The sequence below is a fragment of the Setaria italica genome, chromosome II (genome assembly GCF_000263155.2).
Source record: "Setaria italica strain Yugu1 chromosome II, Setaria_italica_v2.0, whole genome shotgun sequence".
In the NCBI taxonomy this organism is placed as follows: domain Eukaryota; kingdom Viridiplantae; phylum Streptophyta; class Magnoliopsida; order Poales; family Poaceae; genus Setaria; species Setaria italica.
Genome location: NC_028451.1, coordinates 28,940,105 through 28,965,009, shown reverse-complemented (window position 1 = coordinate 28,965,009; position 24,905 = coordinate 28,940,105). Strand labels below are relative to the sequence as shown.

At 48.6% G+C, this 24,905-nt stretch overlaps 2 protein-coding genes and 1 pseudogene across 2 annotated transcripts; all 3 read right to left on the bottom strand.

Annotated features, from left to right (window-relative positions):
* Positions 1-1,133: 1,133 nt before the first annotated feature.
* On the bottom strand, positions 1,134-10,616 carry LOC101783991 (UDP-glycosyltransferase 90A1-like). Its single transcript, XM_022824051.1, has 2 exons — positions 9,943-10,616; positions 1,134-2,118 (listed from the first exon to the last, which is right to left on the bottom strand). Exons 1-2 carry the CDS (start codon positions 10,553-10,555, stop codon positions 1,997-1,999), a joined length of 735 nt encoding a protein of 244 aa, XP_022679786.1. The 5' UTR covers positions 10,556-10,616; the 3' UTR covers positions 1,134-1,996.
* A 9,452-nt stretch (positions 10,617-20,068) lies between these two features.
* LOC101783593 lies at positions 20,069-21,024 on the bottom strand (annotated as a pseudogene).
* Positions 21,021-21,512, bottom strand: LOC106804160 (oryzalexin E synthase-like). Its single transcript, XM_014804704.1, has one exon. The coding sequence runs from the start codon at positions 21,510-21,512 to the stop codon at positions 21,021-21,023; it is 492 nt and encodes a 163-aa protein (XP_014660190.1).
* Between the last annotated feature and the right edge of the window lie 3,393 nt (positions 21,513-24,905).

Genomic DNA, 24,905 nt, shown 5'->3' with positions numbered 1-24,905 from the left:
AAAGGCAATGTGTACCAAATAAGTGAAATTTAAATTACAATTCCAATTGAACATAAGAGGGTTTCAATCAAGCCACTACAATGCTAATACCAACAATCGAGCTACAAAGTGCAAACATAGGTCTATATATCCTGTCAAGAAAAAAACAAACGGGGGTTTACATACGAAATTAAGGGTCTGTTTGGCTTGGCTCCACTCTAGAACTCTAGCAACTCCAGCAAAAATTTTAGCCAAACACCCCAGCTCCAAAACTCTATGTAGCTGCCAACTCCATGGACATGTAGTGCAAGTGGGGGTGGAGTTTTGGAGCACCTCTTTCACAGCTCCAAAACCACCTATTTTGAATCTCCTCGTGGAGTTGGTGGGCAATTAACCACCAATGCTACTGGTTACAAAAAAACGCTTCGCTTCTATTCCTCCCGAGAACCCCCCGCACTTCATTCCCATCCCGCGCGCCTGTTCCGCCTCCGTTTTCTTCTAGTGCCGCCGGTTCTAGGGTTGGCCCGCTGCCGGCCACCGAGCCCCACCGTCGGCCACCCCTGCTGCCGGCTGCCCAAGGCCCGCCGTCGGCCGCCCCAGCCCCCCCGATTGCCGCCAGCCACGTCGAGCTCCACCCTCGGCCCCTCTGCCGCCGGCTGGCCCAGCGCCCCCCCCCCCCGACCGCCGCCGGCTGCCCGAGGCCCGCCGCCCTAGCCACGTCGAGCGCCGCCAACCGCCCTAGCCCCCCAACCACCGGTCGATGAGCTACTACTGGCATGGCGAGTAGTGGCGGCGGCGCTACAGCGCGGATGGACCCGGAGGTGACGACGAAGTTGGTGCGGAAGGGATCCCGCTCCTACTCGACGTTCCCCAGTGCACCTTCCTCAGAATCGACACCTAGGTCGATCCGATTCTCCCCGCAACAACCCTCCCAGTGCTGTTCATGCGTGCGTCAAACAATTTGATGGGATTTCGCCTCAACCTGCTTCCTGTTCTTCTACAGGTGTTCTCTGTCGGGCCTAAGTTCAAAGGGATGACGAGGACGTGCGCGGTGAGGAACGACGAGCTGACGTCGAGGACGCAGTGTAGACGGTCCTGCCACGCGCGCATCGAAGGAGACGAGCACCAACGACACCGTGACAGCGAGCGTCCCGAAGAAGAAGATAATGTATGACTGAATGACAAGTGGGGTCATGGGTTGGGGTAAAAGTGACAATCCATCTAGAAAGATCCTCCTTTTGGAGCTGGAGGTACCCATCTAGCCAAACACCCATTTTAGTTCTGCAGTTCTGGAGTGGAGTTGGCTCCACTTGAAGTTCTGGAGTGGAGTAGCTCCATCCAGAGTTGGAGCTATGCCAAACAGGACCTAACAGGTCATCCAAGATTCAGCTCGCCAAAATTTTCTTCTCTTTTATCTCTCAATGGTTTTCGGTGGCAGAATGCAGTCCTTTCCACCATGATACATACAACTTACCTGTTCATTGATTTTCTTGCTATGCTCCCTGATCATCTCCTCGACTGCTTTCCACGATGACCCGCCTTTAGATACCACTGCTTGAGCATGTGCTGCTAACTTTGCCACGTTCGATGCCATCAATACTCCATCCTTCCCAAACATCAGCTCTCTTACCACCCTTGTGATCTCGTGACTCTTTTTTTAGATCAAAGGCATTACGCCCAACTTTATCGAAAGCTTAGAGGGCGAAAAACTTCAGCCAACTATTACTAGGATTATCAGTTTTCAATTACAGGGGGATCTGCCCCAGCTTCAGCTTCTACTCTTTAGACGATCTAAGCATAACCATCTCTTGTCTCTAACTCTACTAGACTTTCATATCTGAACCTAGCTAGACCACCACAGTTCTAACCGATTGACAGTAATACAAAAGACAAGAGTAGCCCAAACCCACAGGCAAAAGAAAAACAGGTCCACTCCTGCAGCCATTACTAAGCTAGTTGCCGACATGCTTGTGAGAACTCTCCAAGCAAACGTTCCACCTCCTCCAGTTCTTCTGCTTCAGTAGCGGCTTCCATTGTGTAGCAGGGACATCATCCTGTGCACCACCACCATTGGCGTTGCCGCGATCTTCTTGTTGAACATGGCGTCATTCCTTGTCTTCCACAATGCCCACATCGTACCTGCACATATTTTGTTAATCCAATTCTCCCTCTCAGTACTACCTCTACACAACTTTGGCAGGATATGGGCACCGCCTACCAGCTCAGCCTCTCTTTGTAAAAACCCACATGAACCTGTTAGATTGATCTCTTTCCCGATTGGCCCAAAGGCCAATCAGGACCTTGATCTGCGCCCTGATCGGGGGCGCTTACCCTATCAATGGGTAGTGGGCCCCTGTCGCGCTGCGCTATATAAACAGGGTGGGGGGACCCGGCTCACGAGGTTCGCCGCAGCCAGCCGCCCCCACCAACACACCTACCGATCTAGGTTGCGCAGCAGCGGCGGGAAGCGCCACTGCCACTTCACCGGTGACCGGACTACACTGCGCATCGCTGCCTTGCGCAGAACTACACCAACCGAACCCGCGATGGCCAGCAGCTCCGCTGCTCCCACCCCTAGGGGTGAAGGTACCCCAATTCCCCCTCTCTCACACTAGGCACTCACCAGGAACTCCTAGTCTCTCATGTCTCTCTCTCGAACCCGACTAGATGTGCTCTAGTGATCCTAGGCTAGGGCATAACATTGGTATCAGACACCTCCTAGAAGCTATTCTAGATCGGGAAAAGCAGTAGATCGAGAAAAGAATGACGATCGGAAAAGAAACCGAAAAAGAAACCGAAACAGAAACCCTAACCCTAACCCTAGATCTAAAGAAACGAGCGACGCCGGGAAACTTACCTGTCGTCGCCTTCACCGCCGCACGTCCACCGACGGCGAGCGGCAAAGGCCGGCCGAGCCTCGGGCTCGCCGGAGACCACGTCCACCCGAACCACCGGCGCAACCGCTCGGGGCTCGGGGGAGGGCGCAAAAGCACCACCACAGGACCGCTCGACGGCGGCGCGCCCAACCCTCGGGTGGACGCGCTCGCCGGCGAGGGGACCCGCGGTGGCGCCGCCCCTTTTCTCCATCTGGATCTCGAACCTTCGGTTTTTGGAGGGAGGAAGGGAGGAAGGCTAGAAAAGAAAGGAAGGAGGGGGCTGCCGCGGCTGTGCGCCGGCGGGGCCATCCCTCCACCGCCGCCACCGGCCATCGCCGGGCGCGGGAGAGACGACCCCGCCGCCGCCGCAGCCGCGGCGAGAGCGAACGGGCGAAAGAAGAATGGGGCTAGGGTTTCCAGGGGCCGGCCGTCGGCCGGTTTTGTTCCGCCGAAAATGGCGCCTGGCCGTCGGATCTGGACGGACGGTCGGGATTGTCCGGGCCAGATTCGGCCCAGGCGGGATGCGGCCGCAGGCCGCTTTCGCGGCCCAGGCCCAGGTTGTGGCCTGCGCGCGCGCGTCGCGAGCGAGGCCGGCGGCAAGCCGTTTTCGTGGGCCGCGCGAGCAGGCCGCAGGCGCCGCGCGAGCAGGCCGCCTGTTACGCGCGAGCGGGCCGCGTGCGGGAACGGGCCGTGGGCCGTTTTCGCGCGCGGGCCGACTTTCGCGTTTTGCACAGTAACCTCTGTTTTTTTTTTGTTTTTTTTCTATTTCCAGAAGCTTTTAATTAATAGTTTTTGCACAGTTTTAGTCTCTAATTCAATTTGAACCAACGGGATAATTTGTATTAGAGATTAATAAATTTTTGTACAGAGTTTTGCTTCTGAAAATAGATTTATTTCACAGTTTCCGCTGCAAAAGTAATATTCATTGCTCTATTTAAATTTAATTTGAACCAACGAGATAATTAAATTTTGTGAGAGCATGATAAAGTTAATTAGATCATGGTGCTGTTATTTTCTGACCAACGTTGTTAATAACTGTATCATGATTTAAAAAGTTATTTTGATGCTTTTATTTCTATTTCTGCCCAACGGTGATATAGTTTTAAATTGCATCAACAGTTGTATGTTTTATTTTTTGACCAACGTTGGAAATGACTCATGCAATTGTCGTTATGATCGCATTTATGGATTGTGAATTTCAGGATCATTCAACTTAATGGCGTGTCTCAAAGAGATACCCATTCTCAAAGGCAACAACTACACAGAATGGAGGAAGAAGATTGAGTTCTCCTTCGTTTGTGGAGAAGTTGACTGGGTACTGACCACACCGCAGCCACAAGCTCCACAGAAGCCAGTGAGGGCTGATGGTGATGATGATGCTGCATGGCAGCAAAAGGAGAGGGACTATGCTCCACTGGAGTTGGCATACACCCTTGAGAATAAACAGTGGACCACTGCCAACAAGAAATGTATGGCTTTGGTAAAGAATACGATTGAGCCTGCCATTTTGGGCTCGATCGCAGAGTGTGACTCCGTTTCAGAGTACCTCGACAAGATAAGGAATCAGTTCACTGGTTCCTCAAAGATATATGCTACCCAGCTGTTCAAGCAGCTGGCCACAGAGAGGTACAATGGCGGAGGGACTGGCATAAGAGATCACATCATGAGGATGTATAACTTGGCAGCGCAGCTGAAGCCTATGGATCTTGAGCTCAAGCCTGGGCACATTATGCATTTGGTTTTTGCTTCTCTGCCTAAAGAGTTTGACACTTTTGTTGTCAATTACAACATGCAGCCAGAACAGTGGGACATGGAGAAAATGATTGCCATGTGCGTGCAGGAAGAGGACAGACTTAGATCCTCACATGGTGGCTCATTGCACTATGTGAAGGATAACAGAAAAAAGATTGCTAATCCCTCTTTCAAGGCACGTGGAAAAGCTCCTATGCAGCAGAATCACCAAAAGCTTCTCCCAGTAGACAAAGACCAATGTCTACATTGCAAGAAAAAGGGGCACTTCAAGAAAGACTGCCCCGACTGGTTAAAGTCAATAATGGCAAAAAGAGGTGAGAATACTATTTCTTTTGTAAATGAATCCTTGTATACACAGTATTCGAAATCTACTTGGTGGATTGACTCAGGTGCAACTGTTCATGTTGCAAATTCTTTACAGGGATTCCATTCGACGAGGACTACGCAAAGAAGCGAAAGATGCGTTGAAGTCGCAAATGGAGTCCAAGCAGAAGTTGAAGCTGTTGGCGATGTCTCTTTAGAGCTAGTTGATGGTTTCATGCTTGTACTTAAAGATGTGCTTTATGTTCCCTCATTACACAGAAACTTAATAAGTATTTCACGTTTGGACCATGATGGTTATGAATGTCATTTTGGTAATGGAAAGTGTGCCATTTGGTTCGATAATGCATGTGTTGGTGTTGCCATCCTTCACAATGAGTTGTATTTATTATCATTACGTGAAAAAGTTAATTCTGTGTGTGATGTGAATATGAATGTATCCTCGTCAGAGAAAGAAACAAAGAAAAGAAAGAGAACTCAAGAAGTATCGTCGAAATTATGGCACTGTCGTTTAGGCCATATTTCGAGGGGGAGAATAGAAAGACTAGTTAAGAATGAAATTCTTCCTCAATTAGAGTTCTCAGACTTAGAACAATGCGTTGATTGCATTAAAGGAAAATTTGTAAAGAAAATTAAAAAAGGCGCTAAACGTAGCACAGGAATTTTAGAGATAATCCACACTGACATTTGTGGACCTTTTCCTGTGAAAAGTGTGGATGGCTATGACTTGTTCATAACATTCACGGATGATTACTCCCGTTACGGTTATATTTATCCTATCAAAGAAAGATCAGAAGCCTTGGATAAATTTAAGATATTTAAAGCTGAAGTTGAAAATCAGCATAACAAAAGAATCAAAATAGTAAGATCCGACCGTGGGGGGGAGTACTATGGTCGGCATACCCCATTCGGCCAAGTTCCTGGACCCTTTGCAAGGTTCTTGCAGGAAAATGGCATAGTAGCCCAGTATTCAATGCCGGGCGAACCTCAGCAAAATGGAGTAGCTGAAAGGCGTAACCGTACACTGATGGATATGGTGCGCAGCATGATGAGCTATTCCACCTTACCATTGGGACTGTGGATGGAGGCGCTGAAGACCGCCATTCACATCCTTAATAGAGTACCAAGTAAGTCGGTGCCCAAAACACCGTACGAACTATGGACAGGAAGAGTACCCTCACTAAACCACTTACGTGTGTGGGGGAGCCCAGCTGAGGCCAAAGTGTTTAACCCAAACATCGGGAAACTAGATCCCAAAACAGTTAGTTGCCACTTCATCGGCTACCCGGAAAAATCAAAGGGTTTTCGTTTCTACTGTCCAGACAGATTCACAAAGTTTGTAGAAACGAGACAGGCGATTTTCTTAGAGGATGAGATGGTGAGGGGGAGCATGGTAGCTCGAGAAATTGATCTTGAGGAGAAGCGGGTGTGTGCACCCAATCCGATGATTCAGGAACCATACTTCTCACTACCTATTATTCCCGCACCGATAATTCCTGAGGTCGTGGTGCAGGCACCTGCTACAGTTCCTGATAGTGTGGTGCAGGCTCCTGCTGTGATTCCACCCGTGGAAACGATGAGTGAAGTTTTGGAACCTGTCCTTCAGGAGCCAACTGAACCCATCATTGCACACGAGGAAGAGTTGCAGCAGCCACCTCAGAATAGTGTGCCACAAGCAGAGGCACAAAATATGCCTGAAAGTGAGGGGCCTAGAAGGTCTCAAAGGGTCAGAAAATCAGCCATCCCTGATTGTTATAAAGTTTATAACACAGAAGAAGTTCATATAGAAGGTGATCCCACTTCATATGAAGAAGCCATGAAAAGTGTTCACTCATCGAAGTGGCTAGAGGCCATGGAAGATGAGATGAAATCGATGAGTTCCAACAATGTTTGGGAACTTGAGGAGATTCCTAAAGGAGCCAAAACAGTAGGCTGTAAATGGGTCTACAAGACTAAACGTGACTCCAAAGGGAATATAGAAAGATATAAGGCGAGACTTGTGGCAAAAGGCTTTACACAAAGAGAAGGAATAGATTATAATGAGACTTTCTCTCCTGTCTCATGTAAAGACTCCTTCAGAATCATAATGGCACTAGTTGCGCATTTTGATTTAGAGTTACATCAGATGGATGTAAAGACGGCATTTCTAAATGGGGATTTAGAAGAAAACGTCTACATGAAACAACCAAAGGGTTTTGTCATGGAAGACAATGAGCACATGGGATGTCGTCTAAAGAAATCCATTTACGGATTAAAGCAAGCCTCAAGACAGTGGTATCTAAAGTTTAATGATATAATAAAGAAATTTGGGTTTCAAGAGAATATAGAGGACAATTGTGTCTATGCAAAGTTCAAAAATGGGAAATACATTTTCCTAATCCTGTATGTAGATGATATTTTGCTTGCAAGCAGTGATATCAATCTACTGCAAGAGACAAAGAAGTTCTTGTCCTCAAACTTCGATATGAAGGATCTTGGTGAAGCAACATATGTTTTGGGCATAGAAATTCACCGAGATAGATTGAATGGGGTTCTAGGGTTATCGCAAAAGGCATATTTAGAAAAGGTTCTAAAGAAGTACAATATGCATGCGAGTAAAGCCACACCTGCTCCTATAGTCAAGGGCGACAGTTTTGGGAATTTTCAATGTCCCAGGAACCAGTACGAGATCGATCAAATGAAAGCGGTTCCATATGCTTCAGCTGTCGGAAGCTTACAGTATGCACAAGTGTGCACTCGCCCTGACTTAGCTTTTGTCACCGGGGTTCTCGGTAGATATCAAAGTAATCCAGGAATAGAACACTGGAAAATGGTAAAGAAGGCGTTGCGCTACGCGCAAGGCACAAAAGAACTCATGCTTACATATAAGAGATCTGATTCCCTAGAGATAAAAGGGTATTCAGATGCAGACTTTGCGGGAGACAAGGATGATAGAAAATCCACGTCTGGATACGTATTCACTCTCGCAGGAGGAGCTATCTCATGGAGAAGCTCAAAACAGAAAGTAACTGCGTCATCGACGATGCACGCAGAATTCATAGCATGTCATGAGGCCACGGGGCAGGCAATGTGGCTAAAGAAATTCATACCCGGATTGAGAGTGGTTGACTGTATTAACAGACCACTAAAGATGTACTGCGATAATGAACCAGCAGTATTCTACGCTCACAACAACAAATCAAGCAATGCTTCCAAAGCCATTGAGATAAAGTTTTACGTTGTGAAAGACAGAATCCAGGATCACACTATAAGTCTCGAGCATATAAGAACAAAAGATATGCTTGCGGATCCGCTCACAAAAGGCTTACCTCCCAATGTGTTCAGGGAACACTTAGCCGGCATGGGTTTAAGGGAAAGCCTATGATTCCTGGATTAGATAAGGCCCAAAAGAAACAGAATTGTTTCAAAATAGAGAGGTGTGTTGTAGCTGTTGATTCTATCGGCAATCAAGCTGTGACGATGAAACATGCTCTGCATATTAATCTACGATGAAACGAATAAAAGTGAAAAGTATAAAGCTAAAAGTAAATGATGAGATCAAGGGGGAGAATGTTAGATTGATCTCTTTCCCGATTGGCCCAAAGGCCAATCAGGACCTTGATCTGCGCCCTGATCGGGGGCGCTTACCCTATCAATGGGTAGTGGGCCCCTGTCGCGCTGCGCTATATAAACAGGGTGGGGGGACCCGGCTCACGAGGTTCGCCGCAGCCAGCCGCCCCCACCAACACACCTACCGATCTAGGTTGCGCAGCAGCGGCGGGAAGCGCCACTGCCACTTCACCGGTGACCGGACTACACTGCGCATCGCTGCCTTGCGCAGAACTACACCAACCGAACCCGCGATGGCCAGCAGCTCCGCTGCTCCCACCCCTAGGGGTGAAGGTACCCCAATTCCCCCTCTCTCACACTAGGCACTCACCAGGAACTCCTAGTCTCTCATGTCTCTCTCTCGAACCCGACTAGATGTGCTCTAGTGATCCTAGGCTAGGGCATAACAGAACCTTGCTATTGGGCAGCAGAACAAGATGTGGTTTGTGCTTTCTATCTCCTCACAGTTTGCAACTTTCTGGGCCCGCCAACTTCCTCTTCTTCAGTTGGACTGCTGACTGGATTTCATCATGAAAAGCCATCCGCATAAAGATTTTTATTTTTAGTGGCACATGGCTCACATCCATCATCAAATTATCTTTGACACCTCCAAATGTCAACTCTCTATACAGTGATCTCATTGTATACCTGCCTGACTTCTCCAAGGCCCATCTTATCTCATCTCTCCCTTCACACAAGTGTAGTTGTTCCATCACTTCCACCAGCCTATTCCATTCCTGCATTTCTGTTTCAGATAACGTTCTTCTAAAGTCGATGTGGCATGTTCCACCTCTCAGGGCTTCCTCTACTGAAATCTAGGGGTCTCTGCAGTATCTGTACAGCTAATGAAACTCAATCTTCAGCGCATACTCCCCCCACCTGGTGTCCTCCCAAAACCTGGTTTGTCATCTCGTGACTCTTAACAAGACCCCCAATTGTTCCATCACTACTATGGACCCTAACTCCAATTCCTAGCTCATCAACGACAAGCTTTGCATTCATAGGTTGTTCAAACTCAATTGGCCATGCCACCAAAGGGACACCCGCAACATCACTCCCCTGAGTCCCACCCACAATGACTTAAACATCCTCGGATACATGAGTGTCAAGTATTTCTTATTGGTCCACCCATTCTCTCACCATCTTTCTCCTACCTTCGACACGCTCCTCGAAACCCATCTCGAGGAAGAAGAAGATTGCTGGGCCAAGCATAGTGGGCCAATGGGCCAAGCCCTAGGCCCAATGTGCCGGTTCCAATGCTCTACGTAGCGGTCCACCAGGTCACGGAAGGTGTTCATGATCAAGCCGTGACCAGCGGCGACGCCCGCCGCCATCTTGGCATCCAACTCCATCAACGGGAGTGGCGGCGGCACGAGGTCGGCGAGCGAGAACTGGAGGTGGGGGAACTCGGGCATCGTGTACGTACCGGTGGACGCGTCGGCGTCGTCGTCACGCTGCGCCGAGGCCCCCGGCTTGTTGCGCACGCACGCCTCCCGGACGGCGTGCGCGAACGCGGACGTGCCCAGGAACGACACGCTCGGGACGCCGAGCGCGGCGGCCGACGCGTGCGCCCAGTACAGGAACCCGTCCGCGACGAGGAGGTCCACGGGAGGGCGCATGGCCGCCAGCACCTGCGCCCAGTACAGGAACCCGTCCGCGACGAGGAGGTCCACGGGAGGGCGCATGGCCGCCAGCACCTGCTCGAGCCGCGGGCGAAGCGGCGACGTGGCCTCCGCGAACGCGGCGAAGGAGGACATCGACGCGACGCCCTCGGCGCTCTCGCCGCCCGCGGGCGCGTGGCCGGCCGGGAACGGGAGCTCGACGATGGAGGCCGCGTCGTCCCCGGCCAGCGCGGCTCGGACGAACGACGCGTTGCCCGGGGTGGTGAGGAACGTGACGGCGGCGAGCCCCCTGCGACGGAGGAGGCAGGCGAGGTCCAGGAGCGGGACGGTGTGGCCTTTGGCCATGAGCGGGAAGATGGCGACGTGGGGCACCTCGCTGCCATGGAAGTCGTGGCAGTAATCAGCAGCGGGAGCCATTAGCTTTCCTGGGCTTGGCACTCGTGAACGTTGTCTTGTGAGTTGTGATTGACTGCTGCCACTGCCGCACTGCGAGCGTCGCCGCCCGTGAATGCAAGCAGTATTTATCGATCCAGGACCAAGGTGTAGAGAAATACAATCTTGCCTGTAGCTGATAGGTCTCGCCATAAGGTTGCCTAGAGTGCAAGGGCAGCTGGGTAGCTGGGCAGCTGATGAAACGATTGACTCGAGGAGTCTAAGGCTCCGTTTGGTAGAGCTTCGGCTTCTCATAAAACGGTTTCAGCTTCGACTTTTTTTGGTGGAGTGGCTTTTTTAGTGAAGCTTAAGTCGTTTTGCAAAACGTTTGGTAAAACGGCTTCTCAATGGCAATATATGTAATTTTATTATCACTTAATGCTTGGAGAGAGAGGAGAAGCTGATGAAGCCACTTTTTTCAGCTTCTCCTCTCTAGTGTAAGCCGTTTTGTGGCTTCTCCCCGGCTTTGGTGGTGAAGCCGTTTTGAAATTGACCCTTTGGTAGGGCTTCACCAAAAATCGGTGGAGAAGCACTTTGAGAAGCCCTACCAACCGGGATCTAAATTCGCGGGCCTCCTTATCACGTGGCCATTATTTTATCATATTGCTCGTCCAGGTACAGCAGCTGTGGAGCCATGGACGACGCGTCGACGCAGGTTAATCTCTCTGTGTGATATTTGTGTTTTTTTCTGCAGCTGCTGCACACAGCACAGCCGTTCGGCTGTAAGCCCATCAGCTGCAGCTGTGTTCTTAATTATCTTCCCTGCTGGGAATTAAGTCTAAGCAGCACAAGCTATATGTGCAAAATCTGAGCATGACGTCTGGCTGCAGCTTCTGTTGATGCTGTTGGGTGGCTGTAGTGGCTGCTGCAACTAGGGGTGGTAATGGATCCTGGCACTTATTTTTTCTTTACAATCCAACTAAACCCTATATATATTTAGCTCAAAATTATATAGTATTTTATCCCGATCCTTAGTGAGCCCGATCCTTAAATTTGCTAAGCTAAATTAAAAGCCCTTTACCACCAGCACAGCAGCAGCCAGACGGGCTGTTAGAATACTAGTGAAGGTACGTTCAAAAAATATATAAATATAAATTTAATTGAAATCTATTATTATGATTGGTGATATGTTTGTTCCGGATTATATGTAACAGGAAGGGACTTAATATGGTTGGTGATCTGATTTGTTGCAGATTAACTATGATTAATCATCAATCAATTAATCAATTTTATTGGTGGGGACTTTTGTCTCGTAACTGGAAGGGTTTCGATGTAATTGGAAAGCACTCAACGTGATTGGTGATTTGATTATTCTAGATTAACCCCGATTGATCATTTAGCTTGAATTGGAAGGTCCTGACCTGAATGAATTGATCGTGATTTACCATGCCCATGTAATAGGTGGAGCTGGCGGGTAAAAAACGCGCAATGACAAAAAAATCGTCAACATCAGACGCAGTAGAGCAGCAATATGCAACAGATGCTGGGAATATCGCGTCTCTCCCTCCCTTCATCAACCATTTTAGTGTGATTTAGCCTGATAAGTGGACCTTCTATGAGGGGTACTTTACTCGCTCTTTAGGTATAGACTTTTTTGAGATCTCTTATAAACATGTACGCTCTTGCTTGCCTTGCAGTATCTCGCATGCCTTTGCAGCGCCCGCAGTACCATGTCTTTGCAGTCCCCAGCAGAAAGCAAGCGAGCAGGCTCCTGCAGGATGAGCAAGTTTATTAACAGGCAGTCATTGAAGTGCCTGCGGCTGCGTGCCTCTTTGATGCTGATTATGGCGACGGGAACTACTACGGGCCGTAGGCCCGAGTACGTAGGCTTTGAGCCAAATGTCATGTGCACTCATTCAATCCCTCGTCCGGGAGCTCAGAGCCACACGTACCGGACACAATCACCTCCTATGAACGCACGTGTATCTCGCACGCATACACGGATACACGGTCGGGGGCGGATCTGCAGGGGTGCTGCAGCACCCCCTGAACCCATGTATTTCTCTAGTAAAATTAGCTTTTCAGCTCCAACGTTCACATATAAACTAGGAAAAAAATCGAATTACTCCCTTCAAATATAATAAAAATATAGATAACCCTCTAAATTATATTTTGGTTCAATTTACTCTCTAAACTATGCTATTTGGTTCAACTTACCTTATAATGCAATTTGTCATTTTTTTTCTCCATACACAAGTCGAATTTTAGTTTGAGAATTTCTAGGATGGTAGTGGACATCATAACCTGTATTAAAAAAATATTTTATAAATTTTTCATCATTATTTTTTATATAATTTTGTATCTCAACAATAAATTTTATTATTAAATATCCTACCCTATCAAAGTAGCGATGCAAAATTCATGATATATTTTTTTAATATGCCTTATGTTGTCTACTGTCATCTTGCAAAATTTGAACCTAAAACTCCACTTGTGCATGGAGAAAAAAAAAGATAAATTATGTGAAGGGGTAAATTAAACCAAATGGTATAGTATATGGGTAAACTGAACCAAGAAATGCTTTAGGGGGTCATCGGGATTTTGGTTATACTTGACGGGAGTAATTTGAACTTTTCCCTATAAACTATGAAGTTAGATTAATTACAAGAGGCTCAAAGCATGTGTCATACATGTTCCTCGACTCCTATTCACATGTGCAATAGTAGTAAAAAAATATTAGTAAGATAGCATTCTCATTATTTTAGAGGGTGTTTGTTTAAGTAATCAATTCATCAATCATTCTAGGTGAGGTGATCCATCTCCATCATTTGTTCATCCCATTTAATTTGGAGAATCCTAAAAGAAATAATCTAGTGTCTTGGAGCCTGCAAACACTCGATTTTTCAGGGTGGGCGAGGGGTTTATCGAGGTTAGGATTTGTACACCTTCTTTTCTCTCCAATTGAATGCTAGCTAGTAACGTCTCTTAGAGCATCTCCAGCAGTCTTCCAATAAATGTTTCTCAACAATTTGTTAATGGGGATATCCTAATATCCATTTCATTATTTTTAGGAGAGTTACTTTTGTAGCCTCCCAATAATCTTACCTCAATCCAACTACCGTATTGGAGAGTCACAACTCCTCCTTTGTTTAGGGAGAGTTGGGATGAATTATTGGGTTATCCCAATAATTATTGGGAAAAGGGAAAGAGAAAGGGAGTCTGCTGGAGCACTATTTTTTTTACCAACTCTCACAATATGGTAGTTGGTTTGGGAACTGGGGAACTGCTAGAGATGCTCTTACATTTTTTTTCCTAAAAAAATATCTTAAATACTGGAAGGAGGAGAAACAGTAAAAGGATCAGAAGGAGTGAAAGGAGGAAAAGAAGGGCCATTGTTGTTCTTGTTTTCTCATTGGGTTTTTGTGCGGTGAAGTTCCCAAACCCTTCGTCCCTGTTGATCCACGGTTTAAAAAAATGTTTTAGTCTAGAGGATTGATGATGGAATAAGTCGTGGTTTCATGTACATGTTCCTGAATTTTCTGACCGAGCAGTTTGGTTAGGCCATGTTTTTTCTGGCTTACTACGTTTCTTCTATGAATTTATAAATTTTGTCCAAGTAAAAGGAGCAGGATCTATCACTGTTCTTATTTTTGATTTTGCTATGTCGGAGTTGGGGCAGTAACATAGCTATTAAGTTTTCAACCACCATAGAAGCCAAATTTGTTGTACCAATGAATACCAAATTTATGGAGTATAGAGTTTTTTTAATCGTTCAAGTATGTTTCTGCTTTCTAAAAGTTCAGAAATTATGGCACCGATTTATTGATTGAGGGAGGCATGTGGGGTTATTTCTGGTTCATTCAATATTAGGAGCATCCCTTTTCTATAAAATTAGCTCTAGCATTTGTGTTAAATGAAATGGAAACTATTTGGCCTGAGACTAAATTAGCTCTAGCCGTGCAGATGCTCCCGCGACAGAGGACCCTATTTGCATAACATCAATCTCACCTCCGAATTCCGAGGCAAAGCAACGAAGGAAAACACGAAACAGCCCCCGCGTCGCCACTCACGGGCGACACCGGCGGCACCTCTGGCGTCCGTGCCACCGGGCAGCTTCCACCAACCCCTTCATCTCGCCATCGTTGGAGAGCGCCGCCGGAAGTCTGGCGGTCGCAAGGAAGGTGACGGTGAAGTCTCCTCTCTTCTCCCGTCCCTATCTCGATATATGGGCAGGGTGGCGCTATGGGTATGCATTGTCAGCAGCGGCTATTTCGGCGCCTCCATGGCTGGATCCGGCGTGCCTCAGGCCTGATCTACTCGTCGTGGGCTACTTGACAGCGTGCTGGTGACCATCGCCGCGGGGGCAAGGTAGCTGCATGTAGAGGCGGCTCGGATGGCTGCTCCAGCGGCACGTGCTGGTGGGCAATGGTAGTGAGCGAGTACACGTCCCGGCGGCAGCACCGTGGTGTGAGGACAACCATCATGGTGTGACGGCAGCGCGGCGCCGACTGGGCATTGGGGTGTAGGTATGCAGAAGGCTCGGCAGCTACTCTAATGACAACGACGCTGCGGTCGAGGACATCATCGAGGCCGCCATCTACGGCAAGGGTGAGATTGGTAGCGAGGAGCCTCTAGTTTGCACGACGATTGCCTGAGGTATAGTCTATGGTGTGACGAGGCGAGACGGTGAGCACGCGGTAGCGTGCAAGATGGATTGCACGTAGCAGCCATGGAGGTTCAACCAGTTGGTATTTGATGGTTCCTTCGTTGGCCTGTGGAGCTTGTGGTAGGCAATTGATCAAGTGAGGTGCTGCAGCAACGGCGACCTAAGGCAGAGGAACGGATGCTGGCGCTCTTGGAGGCAGATTTACTGATGATGTGGAGGTAGCTTGAGGTTGTTGCATGGGTGTCGGAGGCTGCTCGCAGCGGATCGCGGCGGTTGGCCTTGCTTAGCAGTGATCAATGTGTTGGCGAAAGTTAGCACGCCAGTTTATGAACCGCAAACGCAGGAATCAGCTCTTCCCTCAGAATACTCCCCCAAGGTTTATCAATCCGTGAAACTTATAACACAAGATCTATTTCAACTAGCATTGTTAGTATGAACCTTTTGTTGATGACTAGTTAGTATGAACCTTTTGTTGATGAGTAGTTCAGATCCAATCTATGAACAAGAGGTAACTAATCCAGAGCAACCTAGACTATGCATATGTTGTAATTCTGAGCAAGGTAGCAAACCAACATAGATATGATCATAGCAAAAGACATCTTTAAATCTACACCTCCGGTCTTGCTCTCGAAAACCCCCACCTTACACAAGGAAGAACCTATCGCGATATCCTCATCAGCATAGACAGTCTAAGGGCACGACCATAAGAACATGTCATACTCATCGGAAGATCAGGCATGCAAATCTAGTCACCACGACCACATAAATATCATATGCAATCTATCATCAATCATAGATTGAAAAGCAAGCAAACCCGAAAGAGCATAACACCATAGGAGGCAATTAGATCGCTAAGAACAAGAACACATCTATTACTTCACCATGAATGATTGTACATTACCAGATGTCCACTGGGATCCTACCCTATTCTGATGATCCTAACTTAAGAACTCCGACGTGGATCTTCCTCGCAGGGTTCCCACATCAGCTACGGCTTAGCTACGCTAATCCCTAGATAACTGCACAACCCTCGGCTCTCCCAAGTGGTGTCCCTCAGGCTCCTTCTGCTTCTCTGCTGCTTGTAGTTAAATGCGTCGAATGTCTCCCCATGCACGATAGAGAATGCGGGTATTTATAGTTTAGAGGACCCATGCTTCAAATGGAAAGTCAAGGGGGTGAGGGAATGCTCCAGGCCGATCGGCATAGCCCTTCCTTGTGGCCTCTCGTACCCCCTTTCATCTCACGCCTCCCTTCGTCTCCAAGTAATCTCAGGTGTTCTGGAGTCTTCTTTTTCACTTGCATGTGGGCCTGGCACGTTGATAGCTTTGGGATAAGAATGATCATTGATAACTCTCCAAATCTTTGTTTGATTCACTTTGATCCTGAGATCATCTTACCATATCTTTAGAAACTTAGCCCCTAAGGCATCATAGAGGATTGCTCGCCAAGAATGAGCACGATTGGACTCCTCAGGACCTAGGCCGATTGGCCTGGGGTCTATAGGCCAATCGGCTTAGGTCCTTTATAGGCCCTTTGACCTTCGTCTTTCTCTGGGTTGTTGCTTGTTTAAGGCTTGATCCTATTATGCTCCATTAAAGTCTAATTTCCTGCAAAAATAGAATATCCTCCAAAATATATTGCATACGTGAAAACGGCCCGATTATTAGGTATGATCAATAGTTAGGTATTAAATCCATGTCATTATTGAAGATAAACAAGGGTAAAAAGGTGTCAATAATGAGCACCAACACAATGCTGTGCGGAACAACATCAATTGGCGGTGCTTGCAGCAATGACTATGTGTTGGCGACTTAGCTTGCAGCATCCTGCAGTGGGTAGACCGGTATAGCCGAGGCTACTTCGGTGCGAGGCATCATCGAAAGATGGCACAAGTGACAACGATGGCGTGCCAATGCAACAGTGGCAACTATGTGCGAGCAACGGTGATTTTGACCTCATGGCGGTAGAGTTTGGAGACATTGAGTTCACTAGGGTTTCAGCCAGTGGCTTTGGAGGCTCCCGGGAAACAACTTGTAGTGCAATTGAGTTTTCAGTGGCAGCTCGATAGATGGATGAGATCTTAGGGCTATAAAGTGGTATTATACCCCTTTCTGATGCCAATACAAAAAATAGATATGCGGCATGGAGTTAAGGCGACGAGAGCGAGGAGTGGAGTCCAACAGCGGATGTGGCGAAACTCCTACACGTTGTGTTTTCGTGACGGTGTCTGCGAGGCAACCTTGGAGAGGTCCAGATCTGGTGGAATCATCCTGTTGGTTTGGGGTGTGGTGCTACAGTAGCACTACGGTGATAGGTCCCGCTTTACAGTGGCTTTGTCGGCATGGTACAGTGCAGTCTGCTTCCCTTCTTGTTTCTAAAGATGTCGAGCTGTATTTACATGTGCACGACCTGAAGAAGATGGCAATCTGGTATTGTGGTGGTGGCGGTTGGCCCTGCATAGCAGCGGTGAGTCTGGCGTCTGCCAGGCTACTTGAAGGTGAAAGAAAATGTACGGTGTGACTCACGATTGTGGTGTACGTGTCCGACAGTATTTGCGCGGTGGCCGAGCTGTGGAGCTTGTGGTGGCTGAGTAGTTCGTTGGCTTAGTTTGTTCTGTGTTGATATCCCAATCCACCTAAGTATTTTTTTATTGTTGAACCGTCCAGTCGGACAGCTCTCCTGCCAGTTTGTTAAAAAAAATCAATCTCACCACCCGTGGTATGTTTTCACCACCCGTGGTATGTTTGCTTGGATCTATCCCATGGGCTCTCAGCTCAGCTCCCACATCCACGCGGCAACGGACAACGGAGATGGCGGCGTCAACTACATGGCCTGCACGCAGTGGCCGTGCATCGACATGGTGACGTGGTGCCTCTCGTGATCTGTGCTAGAGTCGTGAGCACCACCTGCAAGGTTATCATTGATGAAAAACTGAACTGTAATCCTGATCGGAGAGATGCATAGGTTTGGAAAATCCAACCGAAACTTCGTACCCAAAGTGTCCGTGTACGCTCGTTTCCGGCGTGGGGCGTGGCTCCGTGGTCAGCGCCTGCAGCATGGCCATCGGCGAGATGGTGTCCGTGTACGCGGTACGACATGGAGTTTTCAGAGTCACAGATCAATCGCAACGGCGGCGAAGGCACCGGGGACGGGCTAGGTCCAACACAGGCCACGCTCGCGTCGCAAGGCCGCCACTCAGACACTGAATCGCCGGCTCGCCGCCACGGCCTCGCGGGATCGCGCCTCGGGCAGGGGTGGGGACTCCTTGGGCCAGATCTTAGGGTGGGCTGCGGCCCACCCCCTAGTAGATCCGCCAGTGCCTGCTGCCTACAGGGCACAAATGGAAAAACTACAGCAAGCCGGCATCCTCTCCTCCGGCAGCCGCGAGCCCGCGAGCGGGCTGCCGATGCGCTGACGATGCTAACGATCAGCGTTGCCGCCGGCCAATCCGACGCCAAGGAAGGAAGAACGCCGGTCTTTCGAAAAAAAATGCGGTCACCATTAAAATAAATGTTGTGAGACTGTGACTCACATATTCATTACGAGTTTATTAATCTGATAACATACTCAACGCGGTCGACTGAGATTTTCAGTCAACGGCGGCAGGTAAGCCATCGACGGATAATTTTTTTTTTTACAGAATGTGCTATATTTACACTTGTTTGCGTGTCTATCTTGAGCAACAAACGTCAGGAACGCGTTGTGGTGACGGTAGGGGATTGGCCGTAGCGTGGATTTTGCTAAACGTTCCTCCCAAACTCCCAACTCCGGCACTATGCAAAAAGAAGATTCCCCATCACATCAAACTTGCGGTACATGTATGGAGTACTAAATGTAGACGAAATCAAAAACTAATTGCACAGTTTTGTTGTACTTTGCGAGACGAATCTTTTGAGCCTAATTAGTCAATGTTTGGATAATAATTCACAAATACAAACGAAATGCTACAGTTGCGCATTTATGGCAAAATCCCAACTTTGTCACTCCCAAATTGGGAAGGCCAGTTCATTTGCCCCAACTCTGACTTTGATCTGGTAAGCAACTAACTCCATCAGTAACTCTCCGAGAATCATCACTTAGTATACTATTTTTTACAGTTTTCTTTCTGGTGTTTTTGAACTCCTCTTTTTTAGATTACTAGTCTAAGAATTCTCTGTAATACCCTTAGCTGTATATATCCACCATATGAATATAGTAGGCCGAATTTTATCCTTCATCTAAAAAACGCGAGAGGGATATATAAATGAAGCATAATAAAGTATCGAGGTCCCGACGTAAGACGACAACAATGGAAGATAATGAACATCGGAGCAAATCAGTTGAGGATGTACTATATGATACTACGGTTAATTCTGCTGTTAGTTTGATCAGAATCATCAGCTCGAGGTAGCAGCCCAGGCCTATGGGATTGATGCTGTGCACGGGGCCATAACTGATGATTATACAAGGCATATAATCAATCACGCATGCATCGTACTCGTACAGATGATTGTATAATCAATCGTGCCCTTCTCTGTCTGTGCCGCTTGCTACAACTGTAAGGTGAAAACCAGTAGATGCAGGTAGGACGACAGGCCTCACGAACACAACCTGATGATCTGGTCTTGATGGCCATATATAACAAATGAAATTTTCTTGTACCTGTTCGGCTTCTCTTCTTTTACTTCTTTTTCTTTTATCCGATTTATTTCACCTGCTCTTACGCCTCTTAGTTGTATTACTTTTGTTTCAACTTTACATATTTATATATATATTTAATCAGTAGGGGTTCTGAACCCCTCCTGTTCTTTCAAAAAAAACAAATGAAATTTTCTCATAAATCACATGCACGTCACACATGCATCTACTCTCTATGCTAGTTAATATAGGGTTAAACTTATGCAATATCTAAGTCATATGTCAAAGCATGCACACCGGCACTGCATGGAGGGGCTTGGCGAGCTGATCTCCAACACCGTGCTATAACGATCTCTGAGGTCCACGTCCTTGGGCGCCATCCCGCCGGGCAGCCTCCATTCGATCTTGTGCAGGATTGAGGCCAACAACGGTGGCACCAACCTTGTGGCGAAGTCCAATCCGGGGCACATCCTTCTCCCCGCCCCAAATGGCTTGTAGGCGAAGTCCAAGCCCCGGAAGTCTGCCGCTTGCTTGCCTAGAAACCTTTCAGGCAAAAACTCTTCAGGCCGTGGCCATACCGTTGGGTCCCTCCCGATGGCCCATAAGTTGACGAGAATGTAAGTGCCAATATTGGCACGGAGAATCCGCCTAGTGACATGCCATCCTTAACCACTTGTCGAGGTAACAGCGGTGCCGGTGGCTGCAGCCGGAGAGTCTCCTTTATCACTGCTTGGAGGTAGGGGAGCTTGTTCAAGTCGCGCTCTTCGACGAAGTCTTTGGAGCCTAGGGTCGCCACGAGCTCAGCTTGCACCTTCTTCATCTTGTCTTGGTGCTTGAGCAGCAGCGCCATCGCCCATTCCACGGTGATCCTACCCGACTTGGCATGCCGCGCGAGGACTACGTCCAACAAGTCGCCATGGTTCTCGCCATTGGCTAATAACCGACGTTCAACGAACTCTTCGTCGAAAAACTTGTACAGTTTGGTCAGGCCTCTCGAGACACGGTGGCGCGAGCCGAGAAGGTCGATTGGCGCGAGGAAGGGGAATGCGTCGGAGACGTTGGGTCTGGTCCAGTCCTCAAGCACTGCCACGAGGTCACTGAATAGTGTGTCACCCTGCACGCGCGTGTTGACGACGTCCTCGGAGAAGAGGATGTTGGACACGACGTCGAGCACGCTGTCGAGCACGGCCTCCCCGACCCCGACCAGCGTGCCGGAGCGCGTCCTCATCATGCTCTCGGGGAGGCCCGGGCGTGACGATCCCTGACTTGCCGGGTCGCGTCGAGGCTCCGGGCGGCGGAAAGGTGGGCGCCGACCGTGGCGCGGTGCTGCCTCCACAGAGGGCTGGAGGTCGGGAGGAAGGAGATGGACTCCGAGCTGTGTGCCAGGGCGCAGGCCACGTCGGGCACGAACCGTGGCGCCAGCGCCGCGTCGTTGTCGACGAGAGCCTCCCGTGCCGCGGCCGGGGACGACACCGCCACGAAGTTCCCGGCCATGCCCGGCCGGAAGGACATGACGGGCCTGTTGGTCTCGGCGAGGCGGGTGAGCACGGCGTGCGGGCTGCGGCTGAACGGCCCGATGAAGTGGAGGGCGCTCCCGACGAGTGGGAGGCCGACGGGGCCGGGGGGCGATGGAAGAGATGGTGCACTGGGAACAGCTGCTTGCTTGCGTTTATGCAGGAGGAGGTACAAGAAGACAGTAATGGTGATGATCAGCGGCATTACTACTGCATATCCAGAGCTCCATGAGAGACACGGCGAATGTGGTGAGAGTGAGAGATATAGCCAGATAGGGAGAGCTCAAAGCTAGAATGCGGAGGGGTTTATATATGCGAAGATAGACCCGCAGGGATGCACCTGTTGTTTAGTACCTGTTTTACCGTTTGCTACGTGCCTCAAAGAAATATCCGAATTTGTTGTGTTCAATATTGACAAAACTAACTATTCGCAGAAGCTACATCATCAAATAAGATAGCTTGATTTGACAAATAAATACAAGTTTTTACGTGTGTATTACTACATACGTCGTATAATTAATCATATTTTGCGATCTTAAATTCTTTACGTTGCAAAGAGTGTTTTTCCCTCCACTCTTCCCCTATCTAAGATCGGTGACCCCGGCCTTTAATTTCTTGCGTGTATACTTCCTTCACTTTGTTTCTTCGTGCACAATCGCCGGATCTGCCATGCATTTTGCATGAAGCTAGGCCTCTCTCGGAAACCATAAGTTTGGGGTAGAGTCTGAAAAGAACATGAAAAATGCAAAACCACATGCACACGTGACTATATGATTTATCTCAACTATTTATTTCTCCCTATCCAACCGTTGATCCACTACCTATTACATGTACTTCTTACCTACATGAACCATCTCACCATTGATTCAAAAATAAATGGCTTGGATAGCTCATGTGCATTCGATAGGTGCAGCACGCTGAGAGCATTAACTATATATTCTATTTATTTGCTCGTATGTTCTGAACTTGAGGATCACCTGTATATAGGAGGTGGTAATAGATCATGATCCTCGTACCTCCTTTACAATCCAACTCAGCTCTATCCATATTTAATCAAAATCATATATTATTATGGTTCTGAACCTGATCTTTGTTAAGCTAAATTTAGAGCTTTTTACCACCTCTACCTGTGTGCATGCATGGCGCATGGCTGGTGTCTCCTGCTGAACAACTTGAAGATGCACCGGCTGTGATTTTTGCCGCTGCGCTGCAGCACCAACAACTCCGTTTCCTGTAGTTTATAGAAAGCTAGCCGCTGCAGTCGCAGCCTCAGCAATCTCATCCGAACGGAGCTGTCACGTGATCAGGGAAAAGGACGAGGGTGATGGCCCGCTGCTGCCGATGGTACTGGTAGTGTCTTAGTGCTATGGTCAGTATATAAGAGATTCTAATGAAGTGTTGTTTCCTATGTAATTTATAATGGGAGTATGTACCTTTTGTGTCTGGTAGGAGGTACTCTCTCCTTTCCAAATTGTAGGTCGTTTTTATTTTTTAGGATATATATCTAGATATAGTGTGTGTCTAGCTGGATAATAATATCTACGATTTTAGAAAAGTCAAAACGACCTACAATTTGAAACGGAGAGAGTAGAGGCTAGGAGTGATGTTTTCTTATAGCCGGAAACATACATGTCTTTTAGTTAATGTCCCAACTCTCAAGTCAATTACAACTCCAAATATACATGCCTTTTGGTATTTCTTTGACTTCGTTCTCAACCTTTGAGCTATATATAGGACTTGTGAGACGCGTGCTGGCCGCGGGGGCAGGTGCAGACCAAATCTAGAGGTTGCGGTTGGTTAGTGTGAGGTCAACGGTCGTGTCAATACACATATATAGATTCGAAGAACATACGAGGAAGAAGTACAGAAGATTTTGACCTGGTGACGACGTCACTTTGCTCACGTTAATTAGCACATGCGCAACTAGATTGGACCTCCTTTATTACCTGCTGCACTCACCAGCAGCTCAGAGAGTGCGTACGTGGCGATGGCCCGTGCGTGCGTGGCTGAGCGCTGATGCACCTACCTACGCCGCCTGCGCCTGGGTTGTTGCACCCGCGGGAAAAGGTTGACCGCCCCAGCGGCCAGTGAAGCCCTGCCCAAATTGTTCCCCAGCATTAACTTGTCTTCCAGCTATACCATTTAGACCCTGAACATATGTAAACAATACGGAGCTATCTACACTTTGACCGCCGGCGGAGCCAAACTTGTTCTAAACCTTCCTTATTCGTGGTAACAGCTGCTGCTTTCTCACTCTTATTCGTAGTTGTTAACACACTAATATTTCAGTGCCATCGTCTAAGAATGAATTTTTATTATAACGCACTACTAGAGAAACACTCGTATCATTCATCCATACCGGGTTTAAACGAGCCGGCACAGATGATGGAGTATCTGTGCAGACTGTCTTATTCCGTACCGGCTCAATTTTGAGCCAGGTAATTAATTTTTCTACTAAAATCGTATGATATTTTATTTAGGATTTTTATAGCTGTTTATTTCATTTCACACCCGAAGCTTCACGGTTTCACGCCCGTTGATGCCGATCTTGGAGCGGCGGGGTTTCGAGGAACACGTCCAAGGCAGAGGCATGGTGGTGCGCGAGTGGGTGGATCTGGATCAGCGCACCATCTTTGAGCACGAGTACATTAACTAACCGTGTATTTGGTGGCGAGGTCGATTTGGGATGGAACGGGGCGGTTCCGATTTTACTGGTGTTTGGCTGTAGGGCGAGGGAGGATGGGTCTGTCCTGCGAGAGAATATCCGCGCTAGATGTGGGACGCCCCCGTCCGCCGAAAACAAGCGGATGGGCTCGTCCCACCTCGACACTGTCGTCCTCTGTCTCGCATGCGCTATTTCCTTGCGCCGTTCCACCTCCAGGCTCCGAGCCTCGTCCTCAAGCGGCGCACAAGCACTGCACGAGGGTAGCTGTGACTCGTGGAAACTGGCGGATGGGAAAGTTATAATTCTAACTTTTTTCTTCAATGAATTTGTGAAGGTAGATGGTAAAATGGATTCACAATAGATCAAGCAAGCTTCCATTGCGAACGATGGAAAGGAAACTCACCATGCCGGGCATGAATTTGGCCGGCGAGTATCAGGTGGACATCTCCAGCGGAGATTGAGAAATTTGGCGCAGGTTCTCCGGGGGCGACCGCGGGGCCCTTCCTCTCGGCGGGGTGAGCACACCAGGCGGCCAGCGGGAGGTCCTCCAGCGGGCGGGCGCGCGAGCTTCCCGGCGGGCGGACGCTCCTGCTCCTCCGGCGGGCAGCCGCGCGAGCTCCCCTCGCGGACCAACGCGCATGCTCCTCCAGCGGGCGGCCGCGCCTACTCCTCAACGCGAAGCTGGCCATCGACGAGCGTCGGAGTAAGGGTGTCACGCTGAAGGGCGCCGAGGTAACGAGTAGCATGGCTGCGCTGGCAGCGAAGGCGCGGGAGACTCTGGCTGCGGCCTGCGGGCGGGTCTTCGTGGAGAGCGGTGGAATGGGTGTGGCCCACTTAACGCGGCCCATCATTCCCGGCGATGGGTTTGGCAGACAGGCTCAGTTCCAAAAGCCCAAATGCACGTGCTCCGGATCCCCCAAATTTTATCCACAA

What these genes read in the sequence shown, in the direction of transcription:
- LOC101783991 (XM_022824051.1), bottom strand. Translation starts at nt 10,555, where the DNA reads ATGGCTCCCGCTGCTGATTACTGCCACGACTTCCATGGCAGCGAGGTG. An exon ending in CGACGCCGACGCGTCCACCG is followed by an intron (nt 2,119 to 9,942) that starts GTACGTACACGA and finishes AAATATGTGCAG; the next exon opens with GTACGATGTGGGCATTGTGG.
- LOC106804160 (XM_014804704.1), bottom strand. Translation starts at nt 21,512, where the DNA reads ATGCCGCTGATCATCACCATTACTGTCTTCTTGTACCTCCTCCTGCAT.